This window comes from Carcharodon carcharias, chromosome 6 (assembly GCF_017639515.1).
Source record: "Carcharodon carcharias isolate sCarCar2 chromosome 6, sCarCar2.pri, whole genome shotgun sequence".
NCBI lineage: Eukaryota > Metazoa > Chordata > Chondrichthyes > Lamniformes > Lamnidae > Carcharodon > Carcharodon carcharias.
The window spans coordinates 116,784,138-116,802,749 of NC_054472.1; the positions used below are offsets into that span (position 1 = coordinate 116,784,138).

The following is an 18,612-nucleotide window of genomic DNA, read 5'->3' on the forward strand; positions in this document are numbered from 1 at the left end:
GCAGGCTTTTCAAATTCTAAGCACAGTAGATCACTGACAGCATTTTACAAATCCTGAAAAGCTGTTTAAAACCCTTTTAACCCTTAAACTGATGCTACTGTCCATATATGACCCATCCCAGGTAGTTGCTGTTCTCTCAGGATCACTTACAACACTGCTAGATCTAAAAAACATTTGAAATCTGTGAGACCCTTATATTGCTGGGATTGTGCAAAGAGCAACAAGTGAACTAAGTGTTTATTGAATTAGTAGTACTTGTACCTTTAAACTTCAGCAGGGGACTTAAGTTGGTGCAACGGTTACCACCACTTAAAGCTGGTCTGCACTACTTAAAACTGGCCTGTATCAGCCACAGTTCAGTGGTAGTACCCTCACTTCAATATCATGGGTTCAAGGTCCCACTTCGGAGCACATAATCTAGGTAGACATTTTAGTACAGTACTGAGGGAGAGTTGCATTATCGAAGAAGCCGTATTTCAGATGGGACATTTAAATGAGCCTGCATCTCTTAAAAGTGAGGTGAACCCTTGCTAGACAGGTGCTGGTAGTGGTTCCAGAAGAGACCATGAGCAAGAAGACTGAATTATGCCAAAACAGAGCAAAGAACAAGCTCTACAGTTCTCTAATGCTGCGTTGGACTCCTTAGTGCAGGGGATGGACAGCAGGAGAATGGTCCTCCATCTATAAGGGGCCTGGAGGTCCTTCACAAAAAGAGTGTGCTGTCATTGAGGGCAGATAGCCATACTGGTCCATGCCAGGAGTCAAGTACAGAGAACCTGGATGCAGTACCCAAAGATGTTCAATCATCTCCCAGGAATGGTAAAGGACAGTGAATTTATCTTCAAATTCCATATCACAATAACTGCACCACCAGCCTCACACACTGTTCAATGCACCACATTTCTATCATTTACCTACCAACAATCTCTACAAGTCACAACTCATATCACGTTCATAGCTGTACCTCACCCTCACACTATTAGTACTGCTGCAAGCCTCACACTCACATCTCTCAACTCACCCAGAGTCACAGCAACACACTGCCAGCTACCCAGCCTGCTCTAAGGCTGGCATTGTGGCTTACAGCAGCTGGCAGATTTGAGTGAAGACCCCCCACTTAGTGAAGTGGAGATAACTGAAACACTGATCTTCACCCAGGTTCAGGTAGGAGAATCTTCCTGTAAACTGGCCTAGATTTTAGATTTTATTTTAGTGAAATTTAGTGTGCTTGCTTAACTTGACCACTTTATTATTAAAGGATTTTTACAAACACATGTTCTGCAATGAACTAACTAGGTCAAGTCGCCATTTTGTACTGTGATTAGAAAATAAGCCATGTTGTTAACCTTAGACAACAAGCTAATTTAATATAGCACTGTGAAATAGTCACCAACCAGCAACAGATAATTTTAATATAAGTACCTCAATTACCCTGTAATTGAAGGATAAGTAATTAATAATCAACTACTTAATAAGAGTCAAATTATATTCATTTCTATATTTTCTACTCAAGCCTCCAATGTTAGGATTAAAAGTGCTCTTAAAGGAGATGTGAGAGAGGGAATCAGAACTACCCATTATGCGCCCCTATCAAGTACACAACGGCCTTGACTGGCTCAGTGCTGGTCATGAATGGGACATTTGTGTGGTATTAAGATAAAGGATGCATCTTGAAATAATCCACTGTTTTATGTTTAAGGCAACGTGCGCAAATAGCTAGAACCAATGAAATTAACCCTGACAACATTATTGACCAATTGGCCATTAACAACAAATGTGGGCTGAGTGATACCAGGATTAGGTATAAGAGAGGGTTTCGGGAACCATTTTGTTTGTGTACACCAAGTAAAGGAAAACCGATTTGATCTTCGGGAACAGAGGAGTTTTCCTGTCAGTGTGGGGATTGTGAGTGTAGCATTGGGCCCAGGGACAGAGGCAGAATTCCTGTCAGCATGGACCCCGGATAGTGCAGTTTCTTTCGGACGTGGAGATGAATAACTGTGGGAGGCAAAGGGTCAAGATAATTGATATTGATCCAGCGACAGGGGCACTTTCCTGTTAGCGTAGGGATTGAGTCTGTAGTGTTTAATTGATAAATATACTTTTGTTTTCTTTAACTAGTTCATTGATAAGTGTATTGTTTATTTTATGTATGCATGCAAACTTTTCAGGGATAATTTTACAAATTTGCACTGTTATCACAAAGCTTCACCTAATGTGAAAATCTATCAGGAATTTGGATATGCAAACCCAATACTGCCCTTTAATTAGCTTTAATAGATGGACAGTTATGGGATCAGTTATCAATTTCTAATGGCTAACTGTTAAAGAAATAATGATAGTTTAGTTACTTAAGTCCACCATAGTTTGATCACAAATTCCACTTTGCAGGGTAAGGTTTGGATCAAGAACACAAGTTTGTAAAATTATCCCATACATTACATTGCAGAAAAATAAGTCTCCAATTCTACTCCTATTTTTAAGATTCAAGTTCACTCCTAAAATAAAAAAACAAAAAATGACAGAAATACAGCAGTACTGGCAGCATCTGTCCACAGAGAAACAAGAGTTAATGTTTCATGTCATGACCTTTCAACTGAACTCAGTGTTCAGAATATAGAGTTCTGGTGAAAGGTCACAGGCCTTTAATTCTGCTTCTCCCTCCACAGATGCTTCCAAAACTGCTGATTATTTCTAGCACTTTCTGTTTTAATTTCAGATTTCCAGCATCCGCAATACTTTGCTTATGGGTTCATTCCTATTTTTTCATATTTCTTTCCTCAGCAATTCTCAATCATTCTTCCTGGAGTACAGTTTATAGTATCATTCATGTTTGTTTCTGAACAGTGGGCATGGGCAAGCTATTTGACTGCCTGTTGCATTCCTCACCCAAAGCTCTGTGCAGACATATTTTCAGGAGAAGTCACTGACAATACACAGAAGTAATGACTTTTCCTCTGGAACACCAAGACTAATTGCTGCCATTCTAACGAAGATCAACTAACCAACCCAGAACTGATCAAACCTGCAACTTTCCTGGTCTTTACAGTTCAGCTTGTTATCAAATAAATTTGCTGAGATATCAGAGGAGCAGATTATTTCCCTCTAAGCAACAATGAGTGTCAATGGTCAAAATTCAGGCTGGCTTGCATAAAGCTGACTTCAAGCTTTTATACAGCTGTTGCTCACCTGATCTGTGGGCACATACTAATGGGGGTTGATTTAGCATGTTCTGCCTGTTAATTGAATCATGGCTGATCTGTACTTCAACTCTATTCATATCTCTTAATATCCTTATCAAAAAGAAATCTAGCCATCTTAGTCATGACAATTTCAATTAATTCAGTCTCCATAGGCTGGTGTGGGAATGTGTTTTAAATTTTCAATACCTTGTATGTGAAAATGTGCCTCCTGATTCCACTCCTAAATGTTGTAGCTCTAATTTTAAGAATATCCATCCTTGTTCTGGATTCTTCTACCAACAGAAATTGTTTCCTTATATATAATCTATTGACTATCTACCATTTCAATACCTTGATTAGATCACACTTCCATCTTCTAAACTCAAAGGATTACAGGTTAAATTTGTATTTATAATTTAAGCCTTTAAGCCCTTGTAGCCTTTTATCACTTTGGTGAATCTATGCTGTACTTCTTTCAAGGCTAATATATCTTTCCTGAGGTTGATATCCAAAAACGAGCATGGTATTCGGGATGGGATCTGACTAAGACGCTGTACATCTGAAGCATCATTTCCACACTTGCAAATTCTAAGCCTCCTGAGATAAAGGCCAACATTCCATTACCTTTGTTGATTACATGGAACCCATTTATTCCTCCACAGCTCCTACACTTTCAACATTGAGAAAATATTTCAATTTCTTAGATCCAAAGTGGGTGAACTTACACTTCTCCACACTGAACTTCATCTACCACAATTTTACCCACTCACTTAATCTGCCTACATCCCTTTGTAACTCCCTGTTCACATCCACACAACTTATTGTGCCTTCTAACTTCCTGTAACCTACAAACTTGGATAAACAATTCTCTATTCCTCCATCCAAGTCACTAATATGGTGAAAAGCAGAGGCCCCAGTACAAATATTATGGAATTCCATTTGCCACAGCCCAACAGTCATTATGAACCCTTTATACCTACTCTCTGTCTTATTCTCCCAACTATTTACCAATTAATATCACAGGGCTACCTCCAAGTCCATGTAACCTTACTTTTGCTAACCGTCTCTTGTGCAGAATCTTATCAAATGCCTTCCATAAGCCCACGTAGACAACAACTATAGACACTCCCATGTTAATGCTCTCTGTATTCTTGTAACTAAATTAATGAAGTTTTTTAAATCAGAATCAAGTAGTTAAAATGCACATATATCTCCTTGACAATAAATGTATATTTTTCTCTATGTAAGAGAAATGTGTTACCAGATTTTCAAATTTGAGGAAGTTTGCAATATCTCAACAACAGTTTGGCATCACTGCAGGTGGACTGAATCCAATACAGAACTAGTAGAAGTGTAGTGCCACCGAAGATTGAACTGGGTGATAGAGACAGAAAGCATCAGTGAAATTGATGAGAAAAAAGTGATGAGGATAATAGTTGCCTGATTGATGCAGGTTGTCTGATAGTAAGTGTTCTAGCATATCATTTAGTGCTTAATGGCTGACAAGGGTGTTTGATTTAGTTCCTAATGGACATGCTCCAGAGTACTGGAGTCCTTCTAATTTGGTGCAGACTGACATTAATTTGACAATTCCACCCAGAGAAATCATAAGAGAGCAAAATCAGAATAAACTGGGATCAGGGGAGGGATGACGCAAATGAAGCTAGTGATAAAGAACATTGTAATAAAAGAATATAGTGACCTGCTCTACATTCAGTCTCACTATGAAAGCTTGAGATGATAAATGGAGGTGTTCCACTCCCAGCACTAACATCTCTTACCTAAATATTCATTGCAAAACCATTTAGTTGCAAAGTATAGCAGTAGCTCAGTAAAAAATCAAATTTTACACCTGGCATTTTCAAGACTTTTGGCTTGATGTGGTATATATAATCACAATAAGGAATGTTGGAGCTTGTGCAATTGTATAAATCTAAGTTCTTGCATGACAACAACAGATGGAAACAAAATCTAGGCAGGCCTTCCTGTGCAGTACTGAACAACTGCTGCCCTGTTAGATTAGATATAAAACCGAGGCCCCGCCTGTCCTCTCAGGTTTAAAAGATTCCATGTCCAGCTCAATCCCCTCTGGTCAATGTCACATTGCTGTTTGTCGGGCCTTGGTGTGATTCCTACACCAGCGACAGCCTTAAAAATACTTTGTCGTTGTAAAATGCTTTGGGGTGGTGGGAGGTGTGAAAGGTGCTAAATAAATGCAAGGCTTTCTTTTCCCGCAGAATTACAACACAATGTATGTCACAGTTACAATCGGAACAGGAGGTCACTAACAGATAGTTCAATCAATAGAACTGAACTGCAGGAATGTGTACGTGAGTTGAACAGTACCAAGATTTGATGTGAGGTCCCGATGTTTCACTGCACCTGGAGCCATTAGTCTCCCGTCTTATAGAATCAGGTTTGTTGCAGGGTTGTAAGTCAGTTAATTTTTTTTTAGAGAATAATCGATTTTGAGCGATATAAATTTTCTATCTATATGGTAATGAATATGCAACCCACCAAAGAGTTAATCTGGACCATCTTTGGAAGTTGAAGAGCCAAGCGATAGAGGGTCCGAAGTCAGCCATCAATTAAATCTTTTCATCATCATTCTTTGGGCTGGACTTCGCTTGATGAAATCCTTACTTGAATTTGCGAAGATTTTATTGGACCTTTGCTGCTGAGCTGGTAAAGGGACAGCTAATATGTACAGGAGGCTTAGAGAACCAGTTGCTGAGACACTTTACGGGATCAGTTAAAGGACTTTAGAAAATATTTATGGCTATTGCCACCCATTCTTCGATAGATCTGTTCATTGTCGCTTATAATGCATGATCTATATAGAGGATTTAAAACATGAACCCGTGCAGTTGTCACACTTTATGGAGATGATAGCAAAAGGTAGCGGCGCCTTGAACGCTGTTTCCCATGATCAGAATGATCCAGTAACCTGGTTAAATGCCCCCCACTGTAAGAGGCCGCCAGTATTTTATTAGAAATAGAGGAAGAAGTGAGCCCGAACAAGTGCGATTAATAAGGGCATTGTCGCGCTGCTTAATGAAACCTGAGGATTGGAGTACATTAATGACTTACACAGTGTAAAAGCAAGCGCGTGAATAAATTGCAGATCCATAATGCATAAATACATATGTTGACTTCATACCAATATATACAGAGAGCAGATGTACAAATGTACATATATATTGTAATTACAAACAGCTTTAGACGAATGTGAAGCATGTATATATTTACGATACATAAACCATGCACACATACTGTCTTCTCTCTGTACAAATGTTATGGAGGCTGCATAAATGTTTGTGTATGAAGGAAATATACAAATAGCGTGTTTACATGTATAATGTACGCATGCATATGTAAAACAATTAGAATATATAGGATTACACGTGAGCACAGTTTATACATAGAACTATTTAGTATATGCACCAAGGATATATTTTACTCATAAATATGTGGGTATCAATAAATATATGCACGGTATATACACAAAACCTAGTTAAACTAATTAAAATGCAAGCCTCTTCTCTCTGTAGCTCTCTTCATATGTCCTTTCTCTCAAGGTCTTTCCGTGTCATATTTCTGGTTCATACTTGCGCTTTTATCTCGCATTTCCATTCTGTCTTCCTCCTTTTCATTCTTACATGTCTCACTTCTGTCCCTGTTTCTTCTTCCCTTTAACTTTTTCTCCATCACCCCCGCCTCTCCATTTACCCCCCTCGTGTGATTTAGAGTCCCTTTTCTCTGGTAATCTGTCCTTATCTCTGGTATCCCCACTGCCTCAATCAGACTGTGTCCACAACACTCATCCTATCTTTTACTTCAGCCCCCCGCCCCCCCCACCACCCCCCCCCCCCCCCCCCCCCCCCTTCTCTCTCTCTCTCTCTCTCTCTCCTGGTATTGTCTTCCACTCTGATCTTTATCCTTTTCAATCAGAGCTCGAGTTTTACAATCACAGCTGTGAACTGTTTGCCGATTACTTTCGCTGGTTTGCCTTTCTCTATCCCCATCTTTAACTTGCAGTGGTTTGGTCTCTTTGTTCCCTCTGTCCTTTTCACTGTTCATCTCTTCTCCCCGTTGTCTGTTTCTCTATCCCTCCCTCCAGTCACTATCTGTATTTGTCCCAATCTGTTTCCGTCCCGTTTTTGTCTGCCGATCTGCCCATTCGTTTCTGATAACATATTTGTCTTTACATCCCTCTGACTCCCTCTACTTGTCTCCTTTTCTGTCTCTCTCTGGTTTTTCTCTCTCTCTAAACCCTCCCTATGCATATTTGCTGAGAGCACTTGACGTCAACACCCCCACCCTCGGCGTTTCAGACCGTGTTCGTGTTTTAATCCATTCCTTAGCCGGCACTGAGACGCCAGCAGCAACATTAATGCCAGCAGCAAGACTCCGAGAGAAGCCGGGAGCTCTGCGCTGCCTGGGCTTGCTCGCTCTTCTCGGCACCGACTCTCAGTGGGGCTTTAATCTGCTTCCATGGCTCTGCACCCACCCGCCTTCCAGTCTCCAGCAGAAAAACACTTGGCCCTGAACACTTTCACCAGCTTTTTCACTTGGTGGGATGTCCGACCCTCTTTCTGACCCGAATCCAGTTATTGCTTGTGATCCACAGCCGAGCAGAGGCGACAACCGGGGAAGTGAAGCTCGTACCCCCTACCAGACTCGACCTTTATATTGAAGACGGGATGAAAGATCGGCAGGTTAGAGATACTTGGGCTTCCCCGATTAAAACATGCGATAATTCAATGGGGGGAAAGCAGCTCTCGTGAGTATGATCATTGGGACCGAGCGTGTGAGGTTTGAGCACTCGCTAATCTGTGTTACAAAGTCTACTTGGCGAAATATGGGCAATGAAAGGACGCTCGAGGTCATTTTGTAGTATGTATTGCTAATAAGGAAATAAAAAAATCATGGAATTATCTGATGTTAGATGTTCCAGCCCAAGCGACGAACTCTACACCATCAACAGGACCCCCGGGACCAGACCCAAAAGACTGCTTTGGCAAAATGCTGTTCGCCACATCACCGAACAGAGGTTCATAAACGAGCAAAGCAAAGCCAAAACCATCTCATCTTCCGAAGACTCATGGAGTCCCAGCCGAAGGAAGCAGTCTGCGGGCAAGATGTCCATAAGCGGACACAACAACGGCAGCACCAAGGTTTTCCCTGAGCGCACAAGTAATGATCTGGGCTTCCTGCAACTGGATTGCGCCCCCAGTAATTCCGACTTCTTTCTCAACTGGGGCTACACCTACCGGGGGGTCATCTTTCCAACTCTGAAGAACTCCTTCAAATCCAGAGATCTGGAGAGACTCTACCAGCGCTACTTTCTGGGTCAGAGGCGCAAGTCAGTGGTGGTGATGAACATCTTGGATGTGTTAACCAAACTGACTGTCCTGATTCTTCACCTAACCCTGGCCTCGACCCCCATGGACCCAGTCAAAGGTATCCTGTTGGGATTTTTCACTGGCATCGAGGTGGTTATCTGTGCCTTGGTGGTGGTGAAGAAGGACACAACTTCGCACAGTTACCTGCAGTACAGCGGCTTGGTGACCTGGGTGGTTATGATCACCCAGATTTTGGCCACCGGCCTCGGCTACGGACTGTTGGGAGGCGGCATAGGTTATGTGCTGTTCACCCTCTTTGCCACATACAGCATGCTTCCTCTGCCCTTAACCTGGGCGATCTTGGCTGGCCTATTGACCTCCGTGCTTCACCTTGTGCTCCAATTACTCATCCCCCGAGCTTCAGTCCCAACAACAAACCAGGTAGCTGTCATACATCCAAAAACAACATACTGCAAGCTGGAAATCTGAACTCACATCAGAAAATGCTGCAAACGCTCGGCAGGTGTGGAGAGAGAAACCAAGTTAACGTTTCAGGTCGTGACCTCTCTGTTCCTCTCTCCACAGATGCTGCCAGACCTGCTGAGTATTTCCAGCACTTTATGTTTTTATTAGTTCCCTTATATAAAGCGGCGTGTACTCGTGCAATACGGCCCAGAGGAACGAAACACAGCGATTTGCAATATACATGTAGCCAGAAAATTATTTATTTAGCTTCGGCCTAGCTCGTCAATCTATACATTTGCCAGGCATGTTTTTCCTGTCTTTGTAATTGGGATATTTACCCAGCTGTATCTGTGCAATTGGGAAATGAACCCAAAGTTCAGATCCCGCATTGTCTCATCTTTCTACACTCTGTCCTCCCCTCTGTCTAAGCCAACGCTGATATCTAACTATTTATGTCTGATGAATGTTAATATACGGTAGGTTGGGTTTGTTGTTAGAATGCTGTGTAGTATTTTGTGCTACACCAGCTCTGATGGGTTAAAGATGTACCAGCAAATCTTGCTGACCATCAACAATGGAGAACATGTCTTTGGCAATGGTGTGGCATCAAATAATCTGTCGATAACCAAGGCACACCAAGCATTTTGTTATATGCAGAGGGGGACATGTCACTGTGTTAGCACCGCCCGCCTCACACTGGACAAGTGCATAGCGGGAATGGTGGGCTCACATCACCCAGTCCAAAGTTGCTCGGTCAGTAAATGGGATCTTCATGACATTTGCACATTGTTGAAAAATAACATTGTTACTACCAAAAAGAAAGCACAGCTTTGCGGCGTGGTTATTTTTATGAGGATAAATAAGGATCTCTCGAAAGCCAGAAGCAATCACTCTAGCTCCCCTTTCCCTATGTTTGTCCTTTCACCAATTTGGAGTTGGAGCTCAGCCTTGGGACTGAGTCTATTGATCGGAGAGGTCAGACCATACTCCCTCTAGCGATGGCAAATTACATTTCGAATGTTCCAGCACTTTAAACGGCCTAAAATAGGTGTTTATCAACCATAGGAATAATGTTGAATCCAGTTTAAATAAATAATCATTAAGTTGACGTATCAATGAGACTTATTTTGTAATTTATTTAAAATATCTATAAAAATGTATCTCCTATAACGCAGGTTCAATCTTTTCTGGATGTGCACTAACTGTTGGAGATTAGGTTTAATCCTTAACCCAGTAACAATTGTGTCCTGTTCCTGTACAGTCAGAGTAAATTGTTCCGAATCCAAGCTTCTCTCTTTCTTTGTTTATATTATAGTATTGGCAGTAACATTCTCCGAGATGAGTATTCGGCTCTTCATAAGAGAAGCCGAATAGAAACCGCCTCGGCAGGTCTGATCAGAATACGGTGGCTATCAACAGCACGATAAATCTGATTCGCCGCTTTTATTGTAACTTGAAGCCGTTTAACTCGATCAAATGCTTAACATTTCGCCACACTGTGCCCTCGCGTTTAATGAAAAATTAAGATATACCATTCTACATCTTTTTTTTCAATTAACAGTAATGTTTGGATAATTGCAACATTTTAAAGTGAATCAGTAATATGCAATAAATTAGTGGAGGCATTATCTGTTAAGATTTTAAGAAGACGTGTACCCATCAGTACCAGCGGTAATTTTGAGGAAGGCTCTTATTCTCAAGGTATTAACCTGTTCTTTTTCTTTACAGATGCTGACTGACTTGCTGTTTATCTTCGGCATGTTTTCATATATTTCTGTGCCAGTAACAGTAATGAGAATCAATATTCACTCCACTACAAATGAAACAGAGTGATAGTATTGACCAGCTTTGTGCTTTGCTATTCTTTTGAGGAGGCGAGACGGCGCCGAAGGAAAGAACTATTTCTGTGGAAGAATGAAGTGCATTGGTTTTTTGCCGTTTCAGGTGATAGCCCAGTCAGTGTTGTTCATGTGTATGAACACGGCCGGGATATTTATCAGTTACCTGGCGGACCGAGCTCAGCGCCAGGCTTTCCTGGAAACCAGGCGATGTATAGAAGCCAGACTTCGACTGGAAACAGAGAATCAAAGACAGGTAAGAGCGGAATCCGAGAAACAGGCGCAACTGGCTTGACTTATTATACGCATAACCACAAAATCTAACATTAATATAATGTCTAATATAATATATTCTAAAAGTTTGCGGTAGAAACAAATTAAAAAAGTACATGTAATTTGCTGCATTACTGCGGGTTACTTTTTAATTTATATTTTCAACTGTATGATATCAATAACCAATGCTTTCATTTTAAATCATGCTGGGGTTCTGTACGTCAAGCAGAAGGAATTCCGAGTCCATTTCTCACATTAAGCAGCGGTGATGCATATTCCAATTGTGTTTGAAAAGAGATCACACATATAGAATTAGTAAAGGCTCAGCAGAGACTAAGCCTGTGTAATGATAAAAACTGCCTCGATTTTCTGTTCAGTATATGTCCACACCGATTAACCTGTAGTAATTTCACAGTTGTTACAAGTTAAAGCTCCCTCTTGGGGTATGAACACCATTAGAATGTTCTTCTGTGACCAAGTCGAAGTTTTGTTTGGTGGAGCTCTTGTCAGCAGTAAGTCAAATGGTGAGTTAAGGTCGGTGTATCAGATTTTAACCATTCCCAACGACATGAAACTAAACGACACCAAATATTTTAAGATGAGGGCTTACTGAACATGGCACCTATAAAGATGAAGATTAGTTCTGAAATTAGTAGCATACTTGACTAGATTCATTATTAGCTATTATCCAGCATGGAATCGAGGGGCCAAATGGCCTCTTTCTGTGTTGTAATGACCCTAGTTATTTGAATGACTTCATGACTTTTCGCCACTCAAATGGGAATACTATGCATTTTACACATACATCATATATATAATTATTATTTCCTGACCTACCATGTATACATCAGCTTAAGAAGATGAATCACTGAAGTGGGGTTTAAAATATTACCTTTCATTTGACTGTTTGGAAATATTATCATTTCAAAGGTAAATTTTCTGAAATTGGAGTTGAACAGATCACGTTCCTGAATGTCCAGATGCTGTTTAACTATGCCCTTACGCCACTAGTAGGGAAAGCAGCTACTGTTTGCTAATACTAACAGAATATACATGAATACTTCTTCAGCGGTATATTGTTGTTTACATTAATAGCTCAGCACTTCAATCATTTGGAACAGATCCATTAAATATAACAGCACTTATTTAGTAAATACAGTATTCCGGTGATATATAGAACTTCCTGGAAACATTTTAACAGAACCTTTCACAGTGTTAAAAAAAAGGATATCTGTTTTTAAAATGATACTGGAGCATAACCAAATACTGATTATGTTGAAAAGTCTAATGTCACAAATGGTAAACAATTTGTCCTATCTTTGGTTGAAGCTGTCTTTTAAAGCATCATTTTGTGCTTTTCAGAACCAAATAATTGATGTATTGAAGGAATACACACTTTCACAATTTGCTTGTGGTGTCTTGATATGATGCCCATCAGAGATTCAGTGCTTATGTGTGTTTGCAATCTGTGCAGTGACAGAAGCAAAAGTTCATAACCATTTCAGTGTAACCTTAAATCTGTTTCCCTAATTGTATGTGCCTCCATATTACATTATACTTCCTTCGTATACATAAGAGAAAATACACATGGTGAATTTGTGATCACTCCTATAATGTGGTGCAATTACCATGCAATGTTTTGCAAAACTCCTATAACAGTGTATCCCTGTTCAAGTAATAATAACTAACTTGCTATTTCTTAAGCTTTTTTAAATTTTTGGTCACTTTTATTTTACCCCTATCCTATAACATGAACTGTTCGCTGGTTGAAAAGGTGAATGCACAAAGTGCTCACAGGCTTCTGCTGATCACAACTTATGAAAGGTGTGTGTGCGGGGCTCAAATATGAAATATGTTTCACTTCCCACAGGAATTTGCCGAGTGTGGAGTTGTAATCACAATATCTCCTAAAATTCTACCCTAGAGAGTGACACATGGCACAAAAATTCAAGGGAAGGATTGTTTTGTTTTTTGGAAATGAGATCTCAAGTTACTTTTATTATATTTTAAATTATATTTTATTTCGATATTAGAAAGCGGAGGTTTTGACCACATCTGTTTCATCTTGATTCAAAGCCATGTTCCAAATACATTGATATACATTAGATCATTGAGGGTATAAATTCATATTGGCTGTAGTGTAAATTGGTGATAGCACTTTGTCCAATTATCATTTGCATTGAAATCACAGGAAACACAAATCCAGCAATGTGCAAAATGGCTGGAATTTGCTATTGTCTGTTTTGCACAATCACTCAAGACAACGTGATACCATAGTCTTCTAATGCATTGTGTCCCCCCACTCCAAATATTGTCTGATACAATTTTTATTCAAATTGATTTTTTAAAAATTGCCTATTCCATGAAGTGTTGAGAGGGTGAACATTCAAGAGTATTATTCAAATGTTGATATTTTCAATGGCAAACTAATGACGAAAATTGGTATGCTAATATTCATCCACTGATAACATTCTGGTAGAAATCTCTTTAAAGATATATGTAATTTGTGAAGGTCAGATAAAAAGGGTATCTGTTAACATGCTGTAGCCAAGGAAGTAAAATCATTGTTAACTCATGTACCCTTCTCTCCAATCATACCTGATGTACATGCATCACATTACCAAGGTTAATGAGGCATTCTGCTCAATTTATTTTGTCTTCAATTAAAATCGCAGAGATATGTAAGGATAAGAATTCTACATTTTTATTAGAGGTGCACCTCGGCTTTGCTTCTCATTTAATCTATAATAGAGCAAGAATTATTTAGCTGAAGGCAGTCAGTACTGTCCTTACTTTGAAATGCAAATTCATATGCATGTTGATCTATTAAGAACATTATTAATGGGAAACTACATTTCAGTGGCAACTCCATTCCTTTTGTTTTATTTTTTTAATAACCTTTTCATTTTAGTTATTGTAAATATTCCTCATCCATTTCTTATTTCCTCAATTATTTAGACAGCCAAGATTTGCATTAGGTCCGTTTTTACATTCTCTTGAGAATGTTAAGTAAGTGACAGCACTGAGCAATTCAATTTAGCTCATATACAGTATTCTCCTTTAGTAATAAAACTTACAAAGGTCAATGACAGTGCTGATCCCACTTGGGAACTATGAGGCCTAAAATGCATCAGTTACAAACAATTCTTGATGAGAACATAACAGAATGGTGTTTCAAGCAGCTGAAATTGGCAAAGCAAAGAATACTTACCCAAAATATGCAGAACTCATAATTATATCAAAGCTGAATAATATAAGGCTCACCTTTGCCACAAGGTTAAGAGCGCTAAAAAATTAATAAATCTGGAATTAAAAGCTCATCTCAGTAATGGTGGCCATGAAACCATGCTCAGTTGCTGGTTCACTAATGTCTTACCTGGTCTGGCCTACATGTGACTCCAGACGCACAGCAATGTACATGACTCTTAACTGCCCTCTGAAATAGCCAAACAAGCCACTCAGTTGAAGGGCAATGAGGAATGCGGAACAAATGCTGGCCTCACCTGCTATGCCCACGTCCCATGAAAGAATGAATTTAAAAAAAACTGGACATTCATTGCTTTGTTTTACACACAGTGAACCTTCACTAACTTTAGCTCTGAGCAATAATGTATAACAGACAATATTGATTCAGCCAAAAGCACAATACTGCGAATGCAGGAAATCTGAAATAAAAACAGAAAATGCTAGAGATACTCAGCAGATTTGGAAGCATCCATGGAGGGAGAAACAGAGTAAATGGACTGGATTTTCCACCAAAGATTGGGACTTTGACTTCAGCCCCATATGGGGACCCCCAGCCCACCCATCATGTCGGTGCGGCCATCAGTGCACTTCCAGGAAGTGTCTTCCAAATTGCTCGCTTCCGTATTCACCTTTTCATTGAGGCCAACAGTTGGCTCCTGAGGCTGCAGGCCCAATCAGAGGACCCACAGCAATGTCAGACTAACAGCCCAACAAGCAAGGTAAGCAGCCAAGCACCACAGCATCTCAAGATGGAGGCACCCTTGGTTGCCTGCACTGAAGTCATCAAATAGAGAGAACCAAAGCCGATAGACACATCAGGGTAGGGAGGAAACCTCTCTGCAGGACTAGTGATGGACAGAGCTACAGCAATTTATCCCCACAGCCCCATCATAGGGGTGTGATTCAATAGCAGCCTCCACAAATGATGGGGGCCACTCTGACGTTGGTAAAGTACAGGCACCTGAGCAAAAGGTGGGGCCTTAATTTTTTCAAATTCATTCACGGGATATGGGAATCACTGGCTGGGCCAGCATTTAACGCCTATCCCTAATTGCCCTTGAGAAAGTGGTGGTGATCTGCCTTCTTCAACCTCTGTAGTCCATGTGGTATAGCTACACCCACAGTGCTGTTAGGAAGGAGGTTCCAGGATTTTGACCCAGCGACAATGAAGGAGCGGCGATATACTTCCAAGTCAGGATGGTGAGTGTCTTGGAGGGGTACTTGTGATATTCCTATGCGTCTGCTTCCCTTGTCCTTCTACATGGTAGCAGTCATGGGTTTGGAAGGTGCTGTCTAAGGAGCCTTGGTGTGTTCCTGCAGTGCATCTTGTAGACAGTACACACTGCTGCCACTTTATGTCAGTGGTGGAGAGAGTGAATATTGTGGATGTGGTGCCAATCAAGTGGCCTGATTTGTCCTGGAAAGTGTCAAACTTCTTGAGTGTTTTTGGAGCTGCATTCATCCAGGCAAGTGGAGAGTATTCCATCACACTCCAGACTTGTGCCTTGTCGATGGTGGGCAGGCTTTGGGGAGTCAGGGGGTGAGTTACTCGTCACAGGATTCCTAGCCTCTGACCTGCTCTTGTAACCACAGTATTTATTTGGTTAGTCCAGTTCAGTTTCTGGTCAATATTAACCCCCAGGATGTTGATAGTGGGGGATTCAGCAATGGTAATGCCACTGAATGTCAAGAGGTGGTGGCTGGATTCTCTCTTGTTGGAGATGGTTATTGCCTGGCACTTGTATGCCGCAAATGTTACTTGCCACTTCTCAGCCCAAGCCTGGATATTATCCAGGTCTTGCTGCACTTGGACATGGATTGCTTCAGTTTCTGAGGAGTTGTGATTGGTGCTGAAAATTGCGCAATCATCAGCAAACATCCCCACTTCTGACATTATGATGGAAGGAAGGTCTTTGATGAAGCAACTGAAGAAGGTTGGGCCTAGGACACTACACTGAGGAACTCCTGCAGTAATGACCTGGAACTGAGATGATTGACCTCCAACAGCCACAACCATCTTCCTATATGCTAGGTATGACTCCAACCAGTGGAGAGTTTTCCCTGATTCCCACTGACTCCAGTTTTATTAAGGCGGCTCTTTGATACCACACTTGGTCAAATGCTGCCTTGATACCAAGGGCAGTCACTCTCATCTCAATTGGACTAATTTGTTTCCTGCCTTTGTGCAGGGGACAGCCGACCCTGTTCTCAGTCTGTCTCTCTGTTCCCAGTCCAGTGTTAGGAATGTTTTGGGGAGCCACCCCAACATGGTTCCCTCTCATTTTCTTTGACTCCCCCCCACCACCACCCCCCCTCACCCCCCCACCTCGAACCCTATCTCCATGGGGTCAAGAAATTCCAGCCCGAAGTTTCAGGTTGATGACCTTTCGTCAGAATTGGGAAAAGTTAGAGACAAGGTTTTTAAGCAAATAAATGTGCTATACATCTCTCTCAATTTTCATTTCCCTGGAACTCAAAATCAAGAAGAGATCTCTAAAGGACTATTAAGTCAATATTGCCCATTTGACACAATTTCCCCAACGTTATAATTACTCTACCCCTCTCCCCCGCAACCTGTGAGTTTCTTACCTTGATCATATTGTCTGGAGGAAACACTGAGGCTTAATGGACAGTCTCAAATTGCTGCGTTATATTCCCCAACCAATTTTCAATTGACTTCAATGGGATAATGCATAATGAGCATCTAATTTCATATGACCCCCCCCACTCGCATTTTACACCATCATCCAAAAAAAGATATTGAGTGGATGTCAAGGGCTTCCCCATAAAAAGAGAGAAAAATGACCCTAAGTCACTGGAAACACAGGTTTGCATGCCGAAAGAAAGTGAGAGGATTCGACAAATTTTTTAAAATATGGGAAGATTCAAAAGAGGTCAATTATTATATTGATTAATTTTACAATTTTGGATTGAGTTGAAGAAAAGCAGAATTTAAACCACTATATGAAAGTTAATGAAAAGGTGGTCTAATCTTTACAGCCAGAATTGAGACTGGAGAAGGATAGTTATGGATGCATTAACTACATTTCTTCCAAATCTAAAGAATCTTCTGTGAAAATACTGCCTATAATTGCTAATGATATCCATGTGTGCGTATTTTTTTTTACATAATTAAGGAGAGGCTGGTTCTTTCAGTTTTGCCACAATTTGTTGTATTGGAGATGATTAATGACATGTCAAACGTGGAAGATGAACATTTACAGCACCAGTTTCATAAAATCTACATACATCGCTATGAAAATGTAAGGTAAGAAATTTATTTGCTTTTAGTGCTTTTTGTGTGATTTAAATAGATTTTACCCAGAGATCAAATCTTCCATACAGGATCGTAACCAACAGTTTTCCTTTATTTTCCTTTTTAAAATGATCCAGCATATTAGTTACAAAGGAGATAAAATGCATTGAAAATGATTAGACTGTTAATATCTGTCTATCACATTATTGAGGTTTGCATGGTCTTTTCAGCCGCTAGACTTGCTTAAACAGTTAGTGAAGTAGGCCTGTCACCATTGATGGCTGGCTGTGAGGAATGGAGATGTTTGGCCTTTGTCCTCAACATTTTAATTATGCAATCCATGATAAAGAGTACAGACCCAATTACCTGCTCTCCCAGCTGCATGTTCACAGCAGTTGAGATAGAAAGCTCCAGAAATAAGGAAGAAGCAAATTTTGAAATGGATGCAAATTTTGAAATGGACTTCCAGTAAAACTGAAAAGCTACCTGATGGTAACAAAATGTGAATAAAATAATCTGAATTGATTGTTTTAAGCATTGAAATATAGCTACCTTATTTACCAAACAAGGAAATATTAATACAATATTTTCCATGTTTTATTTAGTATTCTCTTTGCAGACGTGAAAGGTTTTACCAACCTCTCTACAACCCTGTCTGCACAGGAACTGGTGAGGATGCTGAATGAACTGTTTGCAAGATTTGATCGACTTGCACATGTAAGTTCAATTAAACATAAATGCTGTGGATGGACTTTATAACTGAATTCGATATGTAAAATCTAGTGCTATGCTGAGTCCAAAAAGGATCTTGAGGGGTTAAGTCAATTATTTAACTTTGACAGATGCAATCGTCAAAATTCTGATTATTGTTTCAATAACTTTCTTTTTTATCATTTTTATTGCTTTTTGTCTTCAATTTGTTACAACTTTCTCTCATTTGACGGATAAATTAAAATGATAAATGCTGTGGGATGTCCACAAATTGTGCTGCTTTGTAAATTCACCCA

At 40.3% G+C, this 18,612-nt stretch overlaps 1 protein-coding gene across 1 annotated transcript in view; it reads left to right on the forward strand.

Annotated features, from left to right (window-relative positions):
• Window positions 1–8,110: 8,110 nt before the first annotated feature.
• Window positions 8,111–18,612, forward strand: part of adcy8 (adenylate cyclase 8 (brain)) — a 130,104-nt gene continuing 119,602 nt past the window's right edge. The window contains exons 1-4 of the mRNA XM_041189964.1: window positions 8,111–8,968; window positions 10,937–11,086; window positions 17,487–17,617; window positions 18,211–18,322. Of these exons, the coding sequence (XP_041045898.1) occupies window positions 8,111–8,968; window positions 10,937–11,086; window positions 17,487–17,617; window positions 18,211–18,322 (1,251 nt within the window). The remainder of the gene's footprint in view (window positions 8,969–10,936; window positions 11,087–17,486; window positions 17,618–18,210; window positions 18,323–18,612) is intronic.